The sequence below is a fragment of the Chiloscyllium plagiosum genome, chromosome 21 (genome assembly GCF_004010195.1).
Source record: "Chiloscyllium plagiosum isolate BGI_BamShark_2017 chromosome 21, ASM401019v2, whole genome shotgun sequence".
In the NCBI taxonomy this organism is placed as follows: Eukaryota; Metazoa; Chordata; class Chondrichthyes; order Orectolobiformes; family Hemiscylliidae; genus Chiloscyllium; species Chiloscyllium plagiosum.
In genome coordinates, this window is record NC_057730.1 from 50,905,013 (window position 1) to 50,930,412 (window position 25,400).

At 42.3% G+C, this 25,400-nt stretch overlaps 1 protein-coding gene across 3 annotated transcripts in view; it reads right to left on the reverse strand.

Annotated features, from left to right (window-relative positions):
- fbxl16 (F-box and leucine-rich repeat protein 16) overlaps positions 1–25,400 on the reverse strand; it is a 164,774-nt gene that overhangs the window by 29,485 nt on the left and 109,889 nt on the right. For all 3 annotated transcript variants that reach the window (XM_043712052.1, XM_043712050.1, XM_043712051.1), the window contains exon 3: positions 17,891–18,399. In XM_043712052.1, coding sequence (XP_043567987.1) covers positions 17,891–18,399 — 509 coding nt within the window. The remainder of the gene's footprint in view (positions 1–17,890; positions 18,400–25,400) is intronic.

Consider the following 25,400-nt stretch of genomic DNA (forward strand, 5'->3'; position numbering starts at 1 on the left):
TATGCTTGCATCCAAATCATTTATGTAAATGACAAAATGTAGAGTGGCCAGCACCGATCCTTGTGGCACTCCACTGGTCACAGGACTCCAGTTTGAAAAACAACCCTCCACCACCACCCTTTGTCTCTACCTTTGAGCCAGTTCTGTATCCAAATGGCTAGTTCTCCCTGTATTCCATGAGATCTAACCTTGCTAATCAGTCTCCCATTGGGAACCTTGTCGAACACCTTACTGAAGTCCATATAGATCACATCTACTGCTCTGCCCTCATCAATCTTCTTTGTTACTTCTTCAAAAAACTCAATCAAGTTTGTGAGACATAATTTCCCACTCACAAAGCCATGTTGACTATATGATGAGGGTGTCCATCTCTAATTGCCCAGAGGACAGTTAAGAGTCAACCACATTGCTGTGGGTCTGGAGTCGCACATAGGCCAGACCAGGTAAGGATGGCAGTTTCCTTCCCTAAAGGACATTAGTGACCCAGATGGGTTTTTCCCAACAATGGCTTCATGGTCATCGTTAGACCCTTAATTCCATTTTTTATTATTGTATTCAAACTCCATCATCTGCCCTGGTGGGATTTGAACTCAGGTACCCAGTACATTACCTGGCTCCCTGGATTAATAGGCCAATGATAGCATCACTAGCCATTGCCTCCCCTTAATTGGTTTAATGGGACATTAAAGGAAGTTAAATTGCATAATCTCTACCTATACAACAGATTGTACAGCATTTCTCACACTCGGTGTCGCTATGGAGCAAAACACAAGAAATAGCTTTCAAAATTTATTTCCATTATTTCTGTCTGTTAGCAACCTTCTTGTTTATTTTTGGACAGACATGTTCTCTGACCGACATTGTTTCCAGGAAAAAGACCTTCACATTTGCTGTTGTGACTGAAGGATATTTAGCCAAGTTAACTATAATGCAAAATCAGACAATATTAATGTTCTTTTTCTTAATTTATCCTATTTTGCAAATTTACGTGTTCAGACATGTTAGCACACACCTCTGGAGCAGGTGGGACTTGAGCCCGGGTCTCTCAATCTAGGGGTAGGGTCACTACCACTGCACCACACATTCCGTGGAAGCAGGGAGTGATACTTCCATGTTTCAAACTCCTGTTCTTTCTCTGAAAGAGGCTGACTGAGATGTTGAAAATCTAGTGCGTGGACACCCACGGAATCAATTTACAATTTGACTGGATGCTCAGTACCAGCGCCCCAGCACCTCAGAACCAGCGGCATGGACAAGTTGGACCGAAGGGTTTGTTCCTGTGCTCTATAACTGAAGTTTGCATGTATAACTCTAAAGAATCCGTTGATAATTTGAGATGCATTATAGAAAATATGATGCTTCCTGCTTGCTGATCCAACTGAAAAGATTAAATGCATGCACTATATCCACATTGAGAAATTTAAGTCTATTCTTTGACCTCTACCACTTGCATGCAAAGCTAATTCCAGAATGTTCCAGTTAGAATGGTATCCTGAGGTGTAAGGAGTTTGGATTTCGCAAGCCACTTCTCATTATTACTTATGGCAAATTTGAAGCATGAATGTTTAATTAGGTTTGCTGTCAGCAGAATGGAAGTTATTTAATAATGAATTAACATAAGGAAGGACATCCTCATTATAGTGTCTTCATGGGCGTGTGCGGGTTGAGTTCACTTTCTGAAGGGAAGTGGTTTTCCTGGCGCAATTAATACCTCCACCAGAGAGTACAACCCACACTGACCTCAACAGTTTGTTTCCACATCACAATTCTCTTTGAAAAACGTATACTGGCTCACGAAAAAGTATTGTTTATTTAAAAGATGCAATATCAATGTACACCTGTCAGAATTGAGGTAGCTGAACCTCTTGTCTTTGGCTTTCTCTTAAAGAACAGTTGACTGTAATTGTCATGTTACTTTTATTTATTCATAAGATGATGGGCAGCATTTGCAACAGTACGTCAAAGGTGACTCAATACCAGCTTCTCAAGGGCTATTAGGGTTCAGCAGCAATCCTAATTAGCATTTTGAGTCTTCTCTTCAAAACTGATCCTTCCTGCCAGTAGCTTTGCATAGTTCACAGTATGTTGATAGTATTGAGGGCTATTGCAGGCTGCAATGCGACATAGACAGGATGCAGAGCTGGGCTGAGAAATGGCAGATGCCATTCAATCTGGATAAATGCGAAATGATGCATTTTGAAAGGTCGAACTTGAATGCTGAATATAGGATTAAAGACAGGTTTCTTGGCAATGTGGAGGAATAGAGGGATCTTGGTGTTCAAGTGCAAAGATCCCTCAAAGTTGCCACCCAAATGGATTGGGATGTTAAGAAAGCATATGGTGTTTTGGCTTTCATTAACAGGGGGATCGAGTTTAAGAGCCGCAAGGATTTGCTGCAGTTCAACAAGACCCTGGTGAGACCACACTTGGAATATTGTGTCCAATTCTGGTTTAAATTAAATTAATTAACAACTTCAGCCCAATTAATTAACAACTTCAGCCCAACAAGTCCACACCGAACTGCCGAAGTGCAACCCACCCAGACCCATTCCCCTACACCTAACACTACGGGCAATTTAGCATGGCCAATTCACCTAACCTGCACATTTTTGGATTGTGGGAGGAAACCGGAGCACCCAGAGGAAACCCACACAGACACGGGGAGAATGTGCAAACTCCACACAGAGAGTCGCCTGAGAGAGGAATTGAACCTGGGTCTCTGGCGCTGTGAGGCAGCAGTGCTAACCACTGTGCCACCATGCCGCCCATGGTTATCCTATTATAGGAAAGATACAGGGGCTTTGGAGAGGGTGCAAAGAAGGTTTACCAGGATGCTGCCTGGACTGGAGGGCTTGTCTTACGAAGAGAGGTTGACTAAGCTCAGACTTTTCTCTCTGGAAAGAAGGAGGAAGAAAGATGATCTGATCAAGATATACAAGGTAATGAGAGGAATGGTTAGAGTCAATAGCCAGAGACTTTTCCCCAGGGCAGGATTGACTGGCATGAGGGGTCATCGTTTTAAGATATTAGGAGGAAGGTATAGAGATGTCAGTGGTAGGTTCTTTACACAGAGAGTTGTGAACGCATGGAATGCATTACCAGCGGTGGTGGTGGAAGCAGAGTCATTAGGGACATTTAAGCAACTGCTGGACATGCACATGGATAGCAGTGAATTGAGGGGTGCGTAGGTTATTTTATTTTAGATCAGAAATAATCGTCAGCACAACATCTGGGCCGAAGGGTCTGTTCTGTGCTGTACTTTTCTATGTTCTATCTATGTTCAGAATTTCAGTGGTAATCAAAACAAAGACGACATTGATGGGGTTTCTCAGGCCATGAAGTAGAGGTTACAGCATTGGCCCAAACTGAACATGCTTTCGAGATAGCCTTTTGCTCTGCCTCCAGCACTCTTTGCTGACTCTGCGCAAAACAGCTTGGCAGAAAATTCTGCTATTAATTCAACATTAGCTACCAATACCTTCGCAAAGTCTTTGATCAAGTTTTGGTTTTGCACATTCCCTTCACTAAATATAAAGATTCATTCAAATATTGAATGGTTTGAAACAGAACTTCATACAGACCTAACAAACCATTTCGATAATTCTAGTTCTGAAGAAGGATCACTGGACTTGAAACATTAGTTCTGCTTCTCTGTTCACAGACGCTACTAGTCCTGCTGAGTCCCTCTCTCCAGCAATTTTTGTTTTTGTTTAATTCAAATCTCCAGCTCCTGCAGTTCTTTGATTTATATTAGGAAGTTCAAGGGTGAGATCATTCAGAACTTGCAGTAGGTTTTACAAATTTAGAGACTAAGACAGGAATTTTAGTGGAGACATTCACCTAATAGTCTCAGAAATTGCTGGAAAAGCTCAGCAGGTCTGGCAGCATCTGTGGAGAGAAATCAGTTAACGTTTTGGATTGAGTGACCCTTCCTCGGAACTGGTTAACAGAAATGCTAACTCTGGTTTCTCTCCACAGATGCTGCCAGACCTGCTGAGCTTTTCCAGCAATTTCTGTTTTTGTTTCTGATTTACAGTATCCATGATTCTTATGGGTTTTTTAACCTAATATTGTCTTTAGATTGTTGATTGTATTTGCTCTTCATTCTCAATGATTTCTGTTTTTTAATTTTAATTTCCAATACTTGTTTTTTTTTAAATTCCTGTCAGATTATATTTTGTTCATTGGAATCCAATGTAAACTAAAACAGCGCTGTTTTACGTTGATTATCTCGCCATGGCACCTTAGTGCCACATCTATGTGTAGTTTCCGAGTGTTACAAAAAAAGAAATGCACGTTTAACATTTACTGCTTATCATTTTCACTGACCTTTGGTGATCCCTGAGGTCAAATTCACTTCTGGGTGAAACATGATGAGCCATAATGGTTTCTTTGGCTTCCCCCAGAGAACATGCAAAGTGAATTTGAAACAGAAATCAATAACACCTCAGTGAAGTGAGGGAGCCTGAGTCTAGATGCACCAGGAACTAGCTATGGTGTAAGTTTAATCTAACTCCCCGATTGGGAATCCCAAGGGGATGGCTGGAGGTTACTTTGTGCCTGGGATTACTCACTGCACTTGTTAAAATGAGAACAATTGGGAGTATAGATCCAGTGATGTCCGTTCCCTTCAGTTCTTCACCAGCAGGTTAAATTAAAATTGGCTATATTAAGATTCTGTACAAAGTACCATTATTCTGTAAAAAAGTACCATTTAAGGAGTTGGTCGCTCAGTCGTCTGTAAGCACATAATCCTGCAGACTCATCAGCAAACATAACTATCAGCCAGTCATTTCACAAGTCAAGCAGAAAGCACTAGCTACATCATTTTCTGTCTTTGGGCCGTTAGCTCTGATGATTCATGGGTTCTATTTTAGAATGCAGGTTCATTGTTAGTTACAATAAACACAGTGTTTTATTTCCCAGTCATCAGCTGTAAACTCAAAGGACACTGCCTTAATGAACGCATATATGATAAACCTTGGATAATTTGTTTACGTTGTACAATGCAATGAAATGAAATCTCACTGTAATTTAAACAATGCATTCTTAACTTCAGTATCACTGTCTGGGAGCATCACAATAAAAAAAATTGAGCACTTTTTAATAAGGTTTCCAGCTTCTTAAATTCAATTCCTATTATTGCCGGAGGAAAGTAAAACCCAAAATGAAAATAAAATGAAACCAGTGCTGAAAAATCCAATGACTGTATTGTAAAACTAATGGCTGCACAGGAGGCCATTGCTGGTACAATCTCATTGTGGCCTTCGGAGGGTTAATGTAAATGTCATCTGGACTCCTGAGGCGATTACATTCACTCAATCACTTTCAGATAGCCATTATTCTTTAGATAATCTATGTTCGGACAGATGATTTCTTTCAGAACCTGCAGAATTGATATCACAGCTCTTAATCCCGGCTTGAGCCCCTTGATTAGATTGTAATACCCAGTTATCCATTATGCTAAATACAGTGTAATGAACATTGCAGCAAGCTCTATATTGGCTTTGAATCAGGGAACTGATTAACACATGAGGCAAAGTGATCAGCTTTCCTTAATCCACTATTGTGGGATGTTTACACCAATCATGAATTAAATAAATGATTGACCTAACAGCCTATATGTAGTTGTTGAACTGCTCAAAGTGTAGGGTTTTCTAATGTATGAACAATAGGAAACAAGCAGGTGGGTAAAATTCAATGATTACAATCACTAGAGAGAAGACTCCTTTCCTTGTGTGATAGCTTAAGTAATTCCAGGACAAACATGATGCATGTGGGTGGGTCCTTAATCAATCACTTGTCTCCTCAACATATAAACAGGTTCCCATTTATGCATGAGGAGAGCTGCTGCTCACGCGACCTCATTTCTTGTGAATTAAGATCATTCATCATTATTTCATCAGCCACCACACAGTCTCATTTTTCGAATTAAAGTTAAAATGAGAGTAAGGAGGCAGATTACTTTCCCGCCTGTGGATGCAATTCATCTGCAAGGAGCCCCTCTGCAGTTGAATAATCCATGGTAATGAGTGCTCGATAGACTTGTTGGGGAGTCAATTTTGCATTTAAGAGAAATGAAAACAAAAATCTCCAAGCTTGAATTAAAGCACAGGAGATGTGCAATTTTATTTCAAAAAAAGACAGGAAACATAGTTTTGTGGCATAATGCATTTCTATGTTAGATATTGTGAGAGAACTGGCCTGTGTTATTATAAGAGAGAGTGAGGACAGCAGATGGTGGAGAATCAGAGTCGAAAAGTGTGGTGTTGGAAAAGCGCAGCAAGTCAGCCAGCATCCAAGAAGCTGGACAGTCAACGTTTCGGGCATAAGTCCTTCATCAGGAATGTGTTATCTTATCCCTGCAGCAATGCTGCCTTGTAGCACTATTTTTGATCATCACCAGACTAATACACATTGAGATTTCTCTCTGCTGCTAACACTCTCCTGTCATCACACAAAATGTGAATAAAAATTTGATTTGGTTTATTTATTATCACGTGTATTTATTCCAAATACGATATTGTTTAGTGTCGCAGCTCTCTGGCGCCATCTTGAAATGCAGAAAAATAAACCAAAACACAGAAATATACAGCCAGAAAAATTAAACAGTGAAGTTCATCTTGTGGTCTTATCTCAATAGATTTAGGTGGTCTTTGTAATAGCTCCTGCTTGTAGATCAGCCCTGGGCCTGGATCCAGGCTCCTCCAGCCTAGTTCCACATGTCTATGCCACTAAACCAACGACACTGCTGTAACTGCGCTCCACTGCTGCTGGAGCAAAGAGCCACCACGCTTCATTACCATGTGTTCACACTGGGCCGACCTCACCAACGCAGCCACCGTCGATGACGCAGGAACCTGTGCTGGAACCAAACTCACCATCGTCAAGCGCCCAGGCCTAGTCACAGACCTGGAGTCTCGGCTAGGTCTACCAATCTGGATTGGGGGATTAAGCCTGGGACCTGCTCCTTGCTCATTAGGAGACCTCGGGCAGGGTTGGAGCCATGTCTGTCTCATCCTGCCTACTTTAGTTTTGTTTTTACAGAAGAAGAGACTTCTTTAAAATGCTAGGGAAGCAAATTGTTGATTGGGAAGGAGGAATAGATGGAGGTTAGGACTAGTAAAGAAAAGTAGTGCTAAGGAAATTAAAAGGGCTGAAATCTAATAAATCCTGGGCCTGATAATCTATATCCCAATGTACCAAAGGAGAATGCTATGCAAATAGTGATGTATCGGTTGCCATTTTCAAAACTTTTTTAGATTTGGGAGTCGTCTGGGCAGATTGGAGGGAGGCAGATATAATCCCATTGTTTCAAAGAGGGGAGGAGAAAACTAGGATTTACAGATGGTTAAGCCTAGCACCAGTTGTCAGGAAATGCTAGGATCTATTATAAAGGATGTAATGATAGGACACCTAGAAAAATACCAATAGGATTAAACAAAGTCAACATGGATCTATAAAGGAAAATCATCTTTGACAAACCTTTCGGAGCTTTTTGAGCATGGGTAATCGGTCAAATAGATGAGGCTGGATTAGTGGATGTGGGGCATTACAGAAAGCTTTTGATTAACTCCCAGGCAAGAGGTCAGTATGCAAAATGAAAGTACATGGGATTGGTGGCAATATGTTGGCATGGACCGAGAATTAGCTAGAAAACAGGAAGCAGGAAGTAGAAATAAATGGGTCATGAAATTCAGTGATGAGTGGGGCACTGTGGGAATCAATGCTTGGACCCCAGCTCATCAGAATATAAAGTAACAATTTGGATGTAGGAATCAAATATTTCTTGATTCCATCACCAGTGAGAACTCTGTCCAGACCCCTCATGATTTTGAACATCTGTATCATGTCTCCTCTCGAATTCCCTTCTCCAGAAAAATAATCCCAACTCTCTGATCTATCCGCTTTTCTCCTCTATTGAAGTTTCCCCCCGCTGGAACCCTTCCTTGTGAAGCTTTACTGCCCTCTCGCTAATGACTTCACATTTTTCTTAAAGAACAAGACACAACACTCCAAGTGAGGCTGAAACAATGTTTTATACAACTTTAAACAAAGCCTGTTTACCTTTGAATCTCTTGGGAAATTTTATGTGTGAACCATCGCACTAATGATTGCTGCCAACAATCGTTTTGGGCTTTCTACCTCAGAAAAGTTGTGTCTGATCATCATTTAGAGTACCTGGGATAGAGTTAGATGGATTTTTAGATCTGAAGGGAATTAAAATATATTGGGATAGTATAGGAATATGGAAGTTAGGTGAACAATCAGGGATGATCTTATTGAATAGCAGAGCCAAATGACCTTTCTTCTTTCCAATAATTTCTTATATTTTTACAATGGAGTTAAATGCAATTATTGAGAGGGAGGCCTTAATTATATGGTTAAAACTGTCAAATTTGATTCAAATCTGGAATTAAGCATTAAAATTCTGTCAATTTCAAAATTTAATATTTGGAAACATATGGTTACTAGGACTGTAAATCCCAAAGTTGAATCTGTTTTTCATGGTCTTATTTGAGGAAACAAAGAATATGAAGCAATGTCAATCATTTAATGTTTCTACATAATGGGCAGAACAGAGATTGTTGGTCTCTCTCTAAGGCACCTGCTGAAACCACGAGAGAAAAATCGTGGTATTGTTGGTTACAGCACATCTGTTCCTGAACTCAAGATATGGATAGTTTACTTGCTGTTTTGCATTGCTAAGTGCCAGTTGGCGGGGATATAACAATTTTATATATTCACAGAGTGGGTGTTTCATTTTATCACTGCTGAGGGCTAATGTTACTGCTCCTGTCAGCATTGTGATAAATGATTAGCTTTTCCATATGGGCCCAATGCGCTGCTTCATTGCTGATTTCAATAAACATGATTGGTGAGGTTCTTTGGTTTGCTTAATGCAATATAAGTTCCCCACAAAGCACTTAAATCTATTACATTTTATGTTCCATCACAAGGATTTCATGCTCAGTCACAAGGTGGAATCTGATCCCAAACCCATCACAAGAATAGCATCTGATTGTGCAACCTTATGGAGACACTACAAAGCCATCTTTATCCTCTTGTCACATGAACTGGCTCAAACAGAGAAGATTTTTTAATTAACCAATCTGTCTTCTCTTTACTCCTGTTTCAGACATCACAAGGCCAGACCATAACGTACCAGTAAGCCTCCAAAGCAAAAGTAAAACAAGCTTTGAGTCCTTTACTCTGCCTTTAGAATGGGCCAATTTGATGAAAACAGAGCAGAGATTACAATTGGTGATGATTTATCATGTGGTTTGTTGTCACGCTATGAGGTTGGGTTCTGTACACACAGAGCGTGGTGCTGGAAAAGCAAAGCAGGTCAGGCAGCATCCGAGGAGCAGGAGAATTGACGTTTCGGGCATAAGCCTTTCATGAAGAATTCCTGATGAAGGGCTTTTGCCTGAAATGCTAATTCTCCTAACCTCCATCTATTCTTCCTTCCCAATTGACAATTTGCTTCCCTAGCATTTTAAAGAAGTCTCTTCTTCTGTAAAAACAAAACAAAAGTAGGCAGGATATCAGTTATTACCTCATGTAACTATACAAGATCACACAATCTTATAATCCACAAGCACCTGAAGGAGCAGCACTCTGAAAGCTAGTGCTTCCAATTAAACCTGTTGGACTATAACCTGGTGTTGTGTGATTTTTAACTTTGTATACTCCAGTCCAACACTGGCATCTCTGAATCATCACTGTAGTGCAGCTTACAAAGTTTTCTAACTCTGCCCACACTGTGGTATTTGCACTTAATAATGTGCAGCTTGGTGACATCATCATAAGGTTGCTCAGGGTCCTAATCCTTTATGCAACAGGTGCCATTTCTTTATGAACCTTACAGAGCTAACAGTGTTTGTGCAAAAGCAACACAGCGTATTTCACACAAATATAGCAATGCTCACACTTTCTACCCTAATGACTATCACATTTTACATTATTTATTCCCTTTACTATTCCAAGCTTTCAACAGCAAATCTGCTGATGGGAGTGGAGGGGTCTGATACCTCCGCATTATTTTGTAAATTTGCAATTGAGCAATTTTGCTTTGACTCCACACCAGCTAAGGTGGCTTTGATTCATAGTTGTGCCAAAATATGAATCAATCCTATTCTGGCATGTACTTCTCAGACTTCACAATCTAAGAATAAGGTGTAAGCCATGAGATGAGTGAGCTGTGAACCTGTAGAATTCTCTCCCGCAGGAAGCTGATGGGGCTGGTTCACTAGATATATTCAAGAGGTAGCCGGATATGGCTCTTGCAGCTATGGGATCCAGGGGTATAGAGACAGAGAGGGAACAGGATACTGAGATTGCATGATCAGCCATGATCATATTGAATGGTGGTGCAGGCTCGAAGGGCCGAATGGCCTACTCCTGCTCCTGTTTTCTATTTTTCTGTGTTTCAACCAAATTTTTTAAGATAGGGTGAGAAAACTTGCTAGATCTTGCAGTGATAAGCCCTCCTGAAAACTCAATACAACTCGCGCAAAGCTAAAAAATAAGGTAAGATCCAGCCCAAAGTATTTCATGGCACAATTTGATGAGCAGTATGGGAATTTTCCTAATGTCCACACCAAGATTATCCCTCAACCAACGGCATCAAAAGTTAATTAACTGGTCGTGTGTCTTACTTTCTATTTTTTTTTAACAAGAATGATTCCAGTTGGTAAGATATTCATCAGTTATGAAGCCCTTTATTTTACAATAGCAGACATGTTATGCTTCTTCACCTTGATCCTGTATTTACCAATGGGTTTCACATTGGGACTGCATTGGCTGCCCTCGTACTTGGCTCATGGCCAGGTTTGGCCACAAACCCATAAACATACAGGATCTATTGCATCAAAATGGAGGAGCAAGAGGACCCAGAAAAATTGCATCCTCTTACATTGTCAGGAAGCTTGGTTAGAGAGCAAATCAGGTCACCAGAAGCAAAGAGGATGGGGAGTAATCTGCCAGAAAAAACCCATCTTGATAATGATGAGGCAAGAATGCTGTGGGGAGGAAGTGAAATGTGCCATGGTTTATCTGGCTTTGCATTCAAGTGAATAAATTTTATATATATATATAAATATATATATATATGTGGCTTTTTTTGATGGGTGAATTGCAGAGGACCCTGGAATGATCATGGCTGCACTACACACCCACAACAGACTGAGAAAACCTGGAAGAGTGAGATAGTTCCAGGAATGAGCCCATAACAGATGCACATCCCAAAACTCCATTGGAAATGGGCTGACAGTTGCTTCATCCAGTCATTCTGGATGGAGCTCAAACCAATATGGCGAGTTGCATAGACCTTGCATACTCACACAGTACACCTTACTGGTCCCTCAGCTTCTGATCTTCAGGGATAGAATGGCCACTGTTTTCAATGACCATTATGACAACTGTTGAATTGTGGTGCACCATCAAACAGCATAAATAAGCACTCACAATTTTGCATAGGTCTGTCATAGGAGACAGTGAGGTCTGCGGATGCTGGAGATCAGAGTTGAGAGTGTGTTGCTGGAAAAGCACACTTTTCTAGCAACACACTCAATACCTATCATAGGTCTATTGCAATCACTGGAATCGTACTTACTTTTATCATATTCAAAATAGGTAAGAATATATTACACTTTTTTTTTGACCTGGGATATGCATATCATTGGCATGGCCAGTAGGAATTGCCCATCCCTAGTTGCCCCGAGAAAGTGGTGGTGAGCCACTTTCTTAAGCAGCAGGAATCTGTGTAGTGTAGATACACCCACGGTATTGGTAGGAAAGGAGTCCCAGAATAGAGCTGTAGTAAAGGAATGCCAACATCATTCCAAACTGGGATGGTGAGTTATGTGGAAGTGACTGGTCTCCATTGCAGCTGCTATCTTTATCCTCCTACACAAGTTTGGGAGATGTCTTTAAAGGTGCCTTGGAAAATTGTTGGATGGTGTTGAGTTCTTCCGTATTGTTACTGCTGCTCTGATCCATGCATGTGGATAATATTCAATGATGGTTTTGTCTTCGCCTTGTAGATAATGGATATGTTGTGAAGGAGTTAGGATTTGAGTCATTCACTGCAGAATTCCGAGATTCTGATCTGCTCTTGAATTTGATTTGATTTGATTTATTGTCACATGTACCTAAGTACAGTGAAAAATCTTGTTTGCAAGCAATACAGGCAGATCATAGTAAGCAATACATAACAATATTGGGTGCTTCGACAGAGTGAGGCATACAGGTTACACTGCACAGGAGATACGTGAAGCAAGATCAACATTATTTGAAGTTAGAGATTCCATTCAGCAGTCTAATAACGGCATGGAAGAAGCTGTTCTTGAACCTGTTGGTGTGTGTTCAAGCTTCTGTATCTTCTGCCTAACAGAAGGGGTTGTAGAAGAGCATTACTGGAATGGAATTGGTCTTTGATGATGTTGGCAGCCTTTCTGTAGCAACAGGAAGTGTAAATGGAGTCCATGGATGGGAGGTTGGCTTCCATGATGGTCTGGGCAGGGCACATAACCTTGTGTAGTTTCTTACGGTCCTGGTTGCCACACCAGGCCGTTATGCACCTGGACTGTATACTTTCAATGATGTGTCTGTAAAAGTTGGTGAGATTACATTTCTGGTCAATGGTAACTCCCAAGATGTCGATAGTAAGGGATTGAGTGAGTAATGCTATTGAAAGTTAAGGGGAAGTGCTCCATTAAGAAAACTTCTACATGCTTTTCTGTGCAAGTTGCAAGTAAAACTTTTTGTGGCATGACTTTAATCACCTTCAGAATACATTCATAACTGAAACTCCACAGGTCAAACAAGATAAAAGTGTGTCAAATAGAGGAGAATCTTTGACAGAAGATATTCCGCTTTGAAATGGAAATTTCATTCCACTGAAGAGTTCCAAAATGAGGGAGATGACAGAGGAAACCTTTTACACCAAAAATGATTTTAAAAATTCCTCACTTGGTTGATAAATCTTATAGGCACTTATAATGGATGTTTGTATGACTTAATTATAGTCCTTTCTCTTAGTTTTATGTAAAAATATAAACATATCAATAAGCAATTCTCCAAAAACCTTTATGATTGAGGATTCCTTTATTGTGTACTTATACAGAGATAAATAACCACAGTGCAATTACTTGATGCACTTAAATATTGATCATGTATGATATTATTATACATGTAGACTTGTTCGATTCATCAATAGATTTCCAAGTATTGGCAGGAATTCTGCAAGGAATTCTCATTCAAGAAATTTTCACAAAGTGACAGTCAAGGTTGGAAATGTTTTAAAGTGATTTCAAAGCCACATTGCGATTCCCATTCACAGTGTGCTCTGAAAAGTGAGGTCTTCGAAGTACTTGGATTAAACTTGACGAGTTATCAGTGTGCCCTCCAGGTTGAGTAGAAACACAAGCTGCTTTTGCCAGTTACACCCCTCTAAATACTGTGCAACAATGCCACATTACTTCAGCAAGGTTTCTCAAATGGCACAGGATGGGTGGAGTTTAGTGATTGCAGGGAATAGGGCCAGCCGTTGACTGGAGAGTCGGTAGCAACACTGACCACAACCATTTCCTGGGGTTTGTTGGGAATAGTTCCTGGTAAAGTGGTCTGCTGGCTGCTCTCACGATTGCCAAAGCCTGCAGGGAGACTTCCTACCTTCAGCCCAACAGTAATAGCAGGGCCAAGGGAGCAGATGTCATTGGTAGTACTCCAGCCAATGCAGGGAAGAATGATCATCAGTACAAAGGACACCAGGGGGATCTTTCTGTTCTACTGGCAGTCTCCACCAGTGAGCAGTGGATGCCTGAGAAGGAAGGACCTCCACCATCAGGGTAATACCCTTCCAGGTATTAAGTTCAGTGCCATAAGCACATTGCATTGCAAAATGGGTTTGACAAAAGACCTCCTCTAACATTATCAGTGTAAAATGCTAGAGCAGAAAGACAACTCCTGCCTTGTCAGTAGTAGACTCGCCAACTTTAAGGGCATTTAAATGGTCATTGGATAGGCAAATGGACAAGAATGGAATAGTGTAGGTTAGATAGGCTTCAGATTGATTTCACAGGTCGGCGCAACATCAAGGGCCAAAGGGCCTGTGCTGTGCTGTAATGTTCTATGTTGTCAGCAAGGCCATTCTCTAGTATTCTTTGCGTTGGAATGGTAAAGGCTCAAAGAACAGTTCTGATCACACTTGACATGTTGACCTTTTTCTAAGCAACCTGCTTGGAGTTCAGATCGCACATCCTTCTTGCTGGAGGTATTCCTGTGCGTTTTATTCACCTTCAGAAACTGTATCACCTGCATCATCTCACTGGGGTGCTCATCTGTAGAGATACAAATGATTTCCCATGATTAGGCCGCACACTGGACTGTACAGCATTAACAAGGAACAATGCAGGGAGTTATTAGTTGACTTTAATAAATAAATGATCAGTCATTATACATACTTTATAAAGAGAATATCCATTTTTATTGAAAAGCAACACAGAACTTAGATTATGACTTACCAACTCTTGAAGCAGTCTTCAAGGCGCGGATAGTATCTGCGAATCAGTCATCTGGGCAAGGATTTTCTCCAGGCTTGTTAGGTATTTCCTTGGCGGTCTTTTGGAGTTCAATGCTATAGACAATAGACAATAGGTGCAGGAGTAGGCCATTCTGCCCTTCGAGCCTGCACCGCCATTCATTATGATCATGGCTGATCATCCTCAATCAGTATCCTGTTCCTGTCTTATCCCCATACCCCGTGATTCCACTATCCTTAAGAGCTCTATCCAACTCTTTCTTGAAAGGATCCAGAGACTTGGGCTTCAAAGCCTTCTGGGGCAGAGCATTCCATACACCCACCACTCTCTGGGTGAAGAAGTGTCTCTTCAACTCTGTTCTAAGTGGTCTACCCCTTATTTTTAAACTGTGTCCTCTGGTTCGGGACTCACCCATCAGCGGAAACATGCTTCCTGCCTCCAGAGTGTCCAATCCTTTAATAATCTTATACGCCTCAATCAGGTCCCCTCTTAGCCTTCTAAACTCAAGCGTATACAAGCCCAGTCGCTCCAATCTTTTAGCGTAAGACCTGATCTTTCTGATTAGTTAAGGTCATTGATTCTGTCTCAACAATCAATAGCACTTCCAGTCTTTAGAACATCAGTATAGTCCTTTGGTAATGCTGACCCATCCCTTAGCACAGTCATCTGCCATGGTTAAAGTGGCTGTCTCTCTTGGAAAAAAGATTCTTCTTCTGGATTGAATTACTGGAGGATAAAGTTCTCCTTTGCTGAAGCATGATCTCATGTATCATTTTCTCATACGAAGTCAGATTATTTTATGCAGGTCAAGTGGTTCATTTACATCGATAATAATATCACATTTGTATAAATAAACCAACACTCGTTCAGAAGGTTACCATTTCCGCTGACTATGTTGAAGTCCAAAATAACCAAAACTAGGTTTGACGATCATAACTACGCAAAATATTAAGCTGTTTAAAGTGTCAAGCAGATACAAACAATATCCTAAGGCCTGCAGTGGTCATGAAAGTAGAAGCTAATGGAAGAGTTACAGAGGAACATACTTGCTGATCCATTTGTATATCAAAAGGTATAATTGCCATAGTCCCTAGGCTCTCAGGTGGTTTAACCTGAGGATCACCACACCTCAGGCAAGGGAGGGCATTGAGAAGGAGAGTCCTTTATGGTACCTTCAGCTGCTGCAGTTGGAATTGAACCCACATTGTGGGTATCACTCCACATTGTAAAGCAGCCACCCAGTCAACAGAATTAACGACCCCTGATGGGTAATCCGCATCTGTATATTGCAATATGAATAATCAAAGGAGTTTTGGTGGTTCGGTAATCTAGCATCCATTACAGTAACTACGGTTAATGCAGTTGGCAACTGAAAATATCTGCAGTGATATGCACATGCCCAAAATACCTCATTAATAAAGTTGCTAACTGAAATCGAAATCAGAGACAAAGACAGAAATTGCTGGAAAAGCTCAGTGGAGAGAACTCAGGGATAACATTTCGGGTCCAGTGACTCTTCCTCAGAACGGGACCGAAACGTTATCCCTGATTTCTCACTGCAGATGCTGCCAGATCTGCTGAGCTTTTCCAGCATTTTCTATTTTCGTCTCCGATTTACAGCATCCGCAGTTCTTTTGGTTTATTCAGATATGACACATTTTTGTCATTATGAACATTTGTCAGCTTTCCATTACTGCTCTTACTCTTCAGCTCCTTAGCAACTCCAGAATCAGCCCGTGTATATACAATGTCCCTTGAAGCTCCCCAGTTCACAGCTGAACTTCATGGAGGACAGCTATTGTAAATCAATAAGCAAAAAGAATAGTTCTGCAGCATAGCAACAGTAAATATAAACACAGTCAATGACAGGGTATATTATGTGCATGCACACATCGCACGAATCATGGGACAAAGAAACAACAAATGCGGCCAGTCATCTGATTATATGCACTTAATTTCCAGTTAAACAAATTTCATTCATATCACAGTTTATGAGTAACAGATAAACTCAGCAGAACTAAGCTGGTTTTGGCTGTGGATTTGGAGTTTGGACAGCAACAATACTTTCCAATGACTACACTTCATCTTCCAGATTCTTCTGCTTAAAGTGCCCATGATGGTCACACCGGGACCCTCACTTCATCAAGTGAATGTATATATTTTATATGTTGGTAGCTTTTGTGACAATTTGATGAAACTGGGCTGTGCAAAGTTGGTGCTACAGTTCCTCCTACCCTTGGGCAAACACAGGGGTGAGTTTTGACCATAAGCTAAAATCAGACCTCTGTGCGAAGAGAGAGGGAGAATAAAGTCACCAGGCGGTTAAGTATTGTCATAGTTATTGCCGAGCATTATTGTTAAGACCATGAGACATAGGAGCAGGCCATTCAGCCCATCGAGTCTGCTCCACCATTCAATGAGACATGGCTGACCTAATAATTTTCAATTCTATTTTTCTGTCTTTTCCCCAGAAACTCTTGATCCCCTTCCTGATTAAAAATCCATTCATCTCTGCCTTGAATGTACTTAATTCCCCAACGTCTACAGGCCTCTATGGCAACATATTGCACAGATTCACTTCAGAAGGTCCCTGACTTATGAACACAACCTCAAACAGCAAGTATCATTTCAAAGATCTGTCATATGAACATTTTCCTGTACGTACAAACAGCCCTTTACTTGCCCTGCTTTGTTTCTGACTTGTACACAAACCAACTTGCAAACAGACTCCAGAACAGAACTTGTTCGTAACCTGGGGACAACCTGCAGCCTGAGAGAGAAGAAATCCCTCCTTATCTCTATCTCAAATGTGGAACTTCTTATTCTGAGGTCATGCGCTTTGGGTCTAAACTCTCCCATTGGGGGAATCCACATCTACCCTGTCAAACCTCTCAAAATCTTACATGTATGTGTACGGAATGAGCTGCCAGAGGATGTGGTGGAGGCTGGTACAATTGCAACATTTAAAAGACATCTGGATGGGTATATAAATAGGAAGGGCTTGGAGGGATATGGGCCGGGTGCTGGCAGGTGGGACTAGATTGGGTTGGGATATCTGGTCGACGTGGATGGGTTGGACCAAAGGGTCTGTTTCCATGCTGTACATCTCTATGCTAGCTTATACAATCACTTCCGTGCATGTAAGTGCATTTGGAGATTTGTCTGTGAGATAATGGAGACCCCTACGGCTGGTGCTGGTGTGGACCTTTGGAAATTCACTGTGTGTGTGTGTGTGTGTGTGGCTTCACTGATAAATGACCTGAGACCAGTAATAATAAGTCTCACTGTTGCGTATGAAACTGCCCACATTACTAATATCAACGGAGATGTAGGCTTTGGTCTACCTGTCCAATATCAACTCCTCGAGCTTGTGCAGATCACATGCAATATACTCCAACGCCATGTCGGTGATGCGTGGACACCACGAGAGGTCCAAGCTGCGCAGCTTGCGTAGGTTCTCCGCCACGAGCTCCACGCCGTCGTCGGTGATCTTGGAGCAGCCGGAGAGGCTGAGGGCGGTGAGGTTGGGCAGGCTGTGTACCATGTTCACCACGCCGTGGTTGGTGATCTCCCAGCAGGAGTTGAGGCGCAGCGTGTGCGTGGTGTAGCCCTGCTTGGCGGTGAAGTAGGCCATGGCCGTGTCCGTCACGTGGTAGGCCTGTAAGTTCAGCTCCGTCAGGTTGGGCAGCAGCTGCGAAATGGCGGCGATGGCGTCGTCGGCGACGTTGATGCAGTCGCTGACGCTCAGCGAGGTAATCCGCGCGTTCAGGCTGGACCACAGGCCGGCCTCCGTGAAGTCGTTGCAGCCTGACAGCTCAAGGTGGGCCAGCCCTTGCATCTGCTCCAACATGACCTGGGGGAAACGGAGAGAGAGCGAAGACAATGTGTAAAACACCGCAGCTTCCAATTCCCCGACTACACGAGCAATTCAAACCAGAGTTAAAAATCACACAACACCAGGTTATAGTCCAACAGGTTTAATTGGAAGCACACTACTTTCGGAGCTACCCTCCTTCATCAGGTGATAGTGGAGGGCTCAATCGTAACACAGAATTTATAGCAAAAATTTGCATGTGATGTAACTGAAATTATACATTGAAAAATTGATTGTCTGTTAAGCCTTTCATCTGTTAGAATACAGTGATAGTTTCACTTCTTTCATGTGTAAATCACAAAATTCACAATCAATTCAAAACGGCAACATAAAAAAAAAATTAATGAGGCAGAGAAATGAATTGCAGTTCCCCTCTCCAACCGCACACCCCAACCAGCAGAGGACAGGGATTACACAGAACTACCCAGGGAGGAATCAAAACATGAGAAGACTTTTTTTAAACAAAATTAGAATAGATTAATTATCTACAGTGTGGAAACAGGCTCTTCAGCCCAACAAGTCCACACTGACCCTCCAAAGAGTAACCCACGCAGACCCATTTCCCTCTGACTGATGCACCTAACACTACAAGCCAATTCACCTTGTCTGCACATCTTTGGACTGTGGGAGGAAACCAGAGCACCAGGAGGAAACCTACACACAACGAGAATGTGCAAACTCCACACAGACAGTTGCCCAAGGCTGGAATCAAACCTGTAACCCTGGTGCTGTGAGACAGCAGTGCTAACCACTGAGCCACTGTAGGGCCCTTTGATTTCTCTTCTCCCAAAATGGATCTTTTCCCGGTAAAGTTGAATACAGTCCTTCACAATTCGCTGGGTAAGCCTTCAGGACAAACGTTGGGGAATCTGGGTTTCTGTCTCAAGTGGCTATGGCATGGTCATACCCAATGCAGTTCCTTTTATTTATTCACGGGATGAGGGTGTCATTGGCCAGACAAGCATTTATTGCCCATCCCTAATTGTCCAGAGGGTAGTTAAGAGTGAGCCACATTGCTCTGAAATCACATGGAAGCCAAGGCAGTTTCCTTCCCTAAAGGACATGAGTGAACCAGATGGGGTTTTTTTTCCTAACAATTGACAATGGATTCTTGGTCAACATTAGACACTTACTTCCAGATTTGTTTTTAAAACTGAATTGAAATTCCACAATCTGCCTTGTGACCCATGTGACCAGAACATTACCTGGGTTTCTGGAATAATATTCCAGCCATAATTCCACTTGGCAAATGCCTCAGTTATTTTACAATCTATTGTCAAATATAGAACAAAATAACTTTTACAGATGGACTACAAGAGACTAGGTAATGTCAAACCTCTGGTGTCAGTGGTTATTAATATCATTCAAACCGTGATCTTATGTTGCATATTTTCATATTTGAACCAGTGACCATCTAGTCATGTACCCAGTGTCCACTGGATGGCTTTACATGTGCTATGCAAAAATCTGTGGGATGTGAATCATAGCCAATAATTGGGCTGACCTAAAATAACACAGAGAATTGCAGATGCCGGAGATCAGAAATTGCTGGAGAAAGTCAGCAGATCTGGTGGTATCTGTAGGGGGAGAAACAGAGTTAATGTTTCAAGTCCAGTGACCCTTCTTCAGAACTGAAATCAGTTGACCATTGTTGAAAACTGCGCTGCTGTGGACTCTAAAATTGTTCCATCAGACTACAAATGATCGGATATTGAGTAAAATGCAGCTTGTGATGGATCTGTTCCTGTGTCACCTCAAGTTCAATGCAAACCCTCAACTTCATGAAGCTGACATATGAGGTTGTTTTTCAGCAGTGTCCTTTAGCTAATGTTCAGGTTAAAAATGTGTTGCTGGAAAAGCGCAGCAGGTCAGGCAGCATCCAAGGAGCAGGAGAATCGACGTTTTGGGCATAAGCCCTTCTTCAGGAATGATTCAGGAATGAAGAAGGGCTTATGTCCAAAACGTCGATTCTCCTGCTTCTTGGATGCTGCCTGACCTGCTGCGCTTTTCCAGCAACACATTTTTAAGCTCTGATCTCCAGCATCTGCATACCTCACTTTATCCTAATGTTCAGGTTGTCCTGCTCACATAGGTTTCACTACTTACAGAATCCCTACAGTGTGGGAGCAGGCCATTTGGCCCATCAAATCCACACCGACCCTCTGAAGAGCATCCCATCCAGACTCAGCGGTATCCCTGCATTTCCTATGGCTAATCCACCTAACCTGCACATCTTTGGCATGTGGGAGGAAACCCACGCAGACACGGGGAGAATGTGCAAATTCCACACAGATAGTCATAGAGAGGTACAGCACAGAAACAGACCCTTCAGCCCAACTCGTCCATGCCGAACAGATATCCCTACCTAATCTAGTTGCATTTACCAGCACCTGGTCCATTTCCCTCTAAACCCTTCCTATTCATATACCCATCCAGATGCCATTTAAATGTTGTAACTGTAGCAGCCTTCACTACTTCCTCATACACGCACCACCCTCTGCATGAAAAACTTGCCTCTGAGGTCCCTTTTAAATCTTTCCCCTCTCACCTTAAACCTATGGCCTCTAGATCTGGACTCCCCCACCCCAGGGAAAAGACTTTCTCTATTTATCCTATCCATGCCCCTCATGATCTTATAAATCTCAGCCTTCGACGCTCCAGGGAAAATAGCCCCAGTATATTCAGCCTCTCCCCATAGCTCAAATCCTACAACCCTGGCAACATCCTTGTAAACCTTTTCCAAACCCTTTCAAGTTTCACAACATCCTTCCGATAGCAAGGAGACCGGAATGGCACGCAATATTCCAAATATGCCTATCCAAATCTCCTGTACAGCTGCAACATAATCTCACAACTCCTATACTCAATGCACTGACCAATAAAGGAAAGCATACCAAATGCCTTCTTCACTATCCTATCCAGGTGCAACTCTACTTTCAAGGACCTCTGAACCTTCACTCCGAGGTCTCTTTGTTCAGCAACACTCCCCCAGACCTTACCATTAAGTGTATAAGCCCTGCTAAGATTTGTTTCGTCCGAGGGTGGAATCAAACCTGGGGCCCTGAGGTAGCAGTGCTAACCACTGAGCCACCGTATGGCCCTTTGTGAGCTTTTGATCAGTGGCAACAGGATACTTGTATATGGTCCTAACTGCATGTGTTCCTGCAGAAATAGAAATCATCGAGGGAACATAGTCACTAAGAAACCAAACCGAGAATTTAGAAGAAACTTCTTTACTCAAAAGAATATTGAGAATGTGGAGCTCATTACTGCAGACTATATTTTAAGATGAATGGATGCATACCAGGGAATGTGAGATGATTATGAGGGAAATGGGAAAAGAGGGCTGTGATAGTCAAGTCAGATAATGAAAGACTGAGAAACATAATCGCTGGAATGGACAGTTTCTCTGCTGTATATTCTTTGTAATATATCTAGCTGCCTCACCTTGACCCAAGTTTGCTAGATGGTGCCCCTCAGCTATTTATAATCAATTGTTTCTCTCTCTCACCTCTGGCCCTTTGTGTAATGTTGTTCATTTATCTCTGGCTCGTGCACTATATATTCAGACATAAAGGGTTTTGATATCATTAGTTGCAATCTCCTGTTAATCTACCAATCGACAAAGTTTTTTCATTAGTCCCTAGGAATCCAAGTAAACAAATGTGCTTTGTTTCTCCTTTGTCACGCATATTGTTGGGTTCTTTTTAACATTCACACTGAGAAACTGACCAGGCAATTCCTCTCCAAGATAAATATAAAAGTAATAGTGGTTAGGGTTTCAGTGCGCTCAGGAAGTAAACATGTCAATGCTTACAGGCATCTAACTAGATCCCATTGCTTATTTATTCATTCATGGGATATGAATTCACCACCCCAATCGTGGCAGGATTTGAATCCTTGTCCCAAGAACATTAGCCGAAGGTTCTGGATTGCTGGAACGGGGAGTTGAAATGATTCGCCATGCAGCAGTGGGGCTATTTAGTGCATGTGTCCCAGAGATGTTCTCTGAAATGTTCTGCAAGTTGGTGTCCTGTCTCCCCAGTGTAGAAGAGACCACATTGAGAGCAACGGACACAACCCCACCACCCTGTGACTGAACACCTCAACTTCCCCTCCCACTCTGCCAAGGACATGCAAGTCTTAGGCCCCCTCCACCACCAAATCCTAGCCAGCCAACGATTGGAGGAAGAACACCTCACTTTCCACCTTGGGAGCCTCCAACCATATGGAATCTATGTCGATTTCACCAGTTTCCTCATCTCCCCTGCCCCCACCTTATCCCAGATCCAACCCTCCAACTCAGCACCACCTTCTTGAACTGTCCTATCTGTCTATCTTCCTTCCCACTTTTCTGCTCCACCCTCTGCTCCAACCTATCACCATCACTCCCCCATGATCATCTACCTATTGCGTTTCCAGCTACCTTAACCCCAGCACCTCCCCCATCTCTCAGTCCCCTTTGCCAATCCCCCCTCCCCACCATCACATTTCTGATGAAGAGCTCATGCACAAAATGTCAACTTTTCTGCTCCTCAGATGCTGCCTGACTGGCTGTGCTTTTCCAGCACCACACTTTTGACTGCAATTAGTCCCCAGTTAAGGACCACCTCCTCCCATAGCAGCCCTGCAGAAAGCCTGTAAAGTGAAAGATGTTGAGGCTGTTGGTCGACTCCCATGTTGCCATTGATCAAGAGCTTATGATATATCATGCAACCACCTACTTAAAGAGGTCAACCTTGAACCTTGGCAAAAATTGGCCCACTGCTTCTCAAAAGCTAACATGGCCCAAGGAAAGCCAACTGCTGTGAAACAACCTCATATACAGCTTCCTGAAACGTGAGGATGAGAGGTTGCATTGTGAGGGCAGTGACAGGTAGGCAACCCTATCACTAGCTGAATTTCTAACCTGGTGGAACAATCTTAGAGTTCATAGCAGGGCAGTTTTCAACAATGGTCATTGAATTTTGCAACTTAGACTGAAGGTTTTTCACTCTGTGCTAGATTGAGGGAGCTGGAAGCTGAGTGCCACGTTCTTGCCCTCACTGTGATCCTTACTCTCCTCCCCACCTCCATCATGCACCTCTGGCCTGGCTCACTCAGTGAGCATGGGGCTCAAGTGCCTGCAATACTAGCAGCAGCCACTATGCCTATTGTTGAGCAATGCAGAGTTGCCAGCCTCTGGTTGTTCAGCTTTTCTGAGAAGAGGATCTTCGATCCCCCAAGATCCTTTGCAGGGCAAAGCCAGGTCTGTCTAGTTAAATCTTTGATTGGCACTTAGTGCAGATTACTTTCCAGAAAGGAGACGATATTTGGTTCTCCCCACTTCTCCTGCCAACGGATAAGATCCCTGACAGCCTCATTAAATTCTGCCCATTCTCGAGGGCTAAATATATAGAGATCAGTGTTGAAAATAAACCTTACACTTTCTTTCAGTAACATCTACAGCCATCAAATTAAGATAATTAGTACAAGAGCCAAAGGGAAATTGAGAATGTTTTTACATAGCAAATTACTTTAATCTGGAATCCACTGCCTGAAATAGTTGCAGAAGCAGAGTCACTAAAGGCAATCAAATGTACATCTGAAGAGGAAACCCTTACTGAACTATCGGGAAAGAGCAGGGAGTGGTAATAATTGAACAGCTCCTTCAACGCACTGACACAAACGGACTGAAAAGTCTTCAGTCCAAGTTACAAGATTCAATGACCATTGTTGAAACTGCAGTGTTGTGGACTCTAAGATTGCTCTGGTAGACTAGAAATGATCAGATGTTGAACAAAATGGGGTTGTGTTGGACCTGTCATGGGCCCAGATTCGATTCCAGCCTCGGGCAACTGTCTGTGTGGAATTTGCACATTCTCCCCGTGTCTGTGTGGGTTTCCTTTGAATGCTCTGGTTTCCTCCCACAATCCAAAGATGTGCAGGTTAGGTGGATTAGCCATGAGAAATTGCCCATAGTGTTGAGTGCATTAGTCAGAGGGAAATGGGTTTGGGTGGATTACTTTTTGGAGGGTCGGTGTGGACTTGTTGGGCCAAATGGCCTGTTTCCACACAGTAGAGAATCTAATCAATTGATATGTCACTGCATTTTCAATGCAAACTCTTATCTTCATGTTTCATGAAGCCTGTATATGAGGCTGTCTTTCAGTAGTTTGCTTTTTTCAGTTAGTGTCAGCTTTTGTGAAGCCTTTTTTTGCACAGTTCAAGGTTGTTCTACTTACAAAGTTTTCACTAGAGTCATTGAGATATACAGCATGGAAACAGACCCTTCGGTCCAACACTATTGCCAGCATTTCGCCCATATACCCCAAAACCCTTCCTGTTCATGTACCCATCTAGATGCCTTTTAAATGTTGTAATTGTACCAGCCTCCACCACTTTCTCTGGCAACTCATTCCACACACACACCACCCACTATGTGAGAAAGTTGCCCCTTAGGTCCCTTTTGAATATTTCTCCTCTCACCCTAAACCTAACCCCTCTAGTTCTGGACTCCCCCCAAGGGAAAATACCTTGGCTATTCATCCTATCCATGTTCCTCATAATTTTATAAACCTTTATGTGGTCACTCTTCAGCTCTGATACTCCAGGGAAAACAGTCCCAGTCTATTCATTCTCTCCCTATAGCCCAAACCCTCCAACACTGGCAACATCCTTGTAAATCTTTTCTGAACGCTTTTAAGTTTCACAACATTTTCCGATAGGAAGGAGACCAGAATTGCACACAATATTCCAACAGTGGCCTAACCAATGTCCTGTACATCTGCAACATGACCTCCCAACTCCTGTATTCAATACTCTTACCAAATGCCTTCTTCACTATCCTATCTACATGTGACTCCACTTTCAAGGAGCTATGAACCTGCACTCCAAGGTCTCATTGTTCAGCAACACTCCCTAGGACCTTACCATTAAGTGTATAAGTCCCGCTAAGATTTGCTTTGCCAAAATGCAGCACCTCGCATTTATCTGAATTA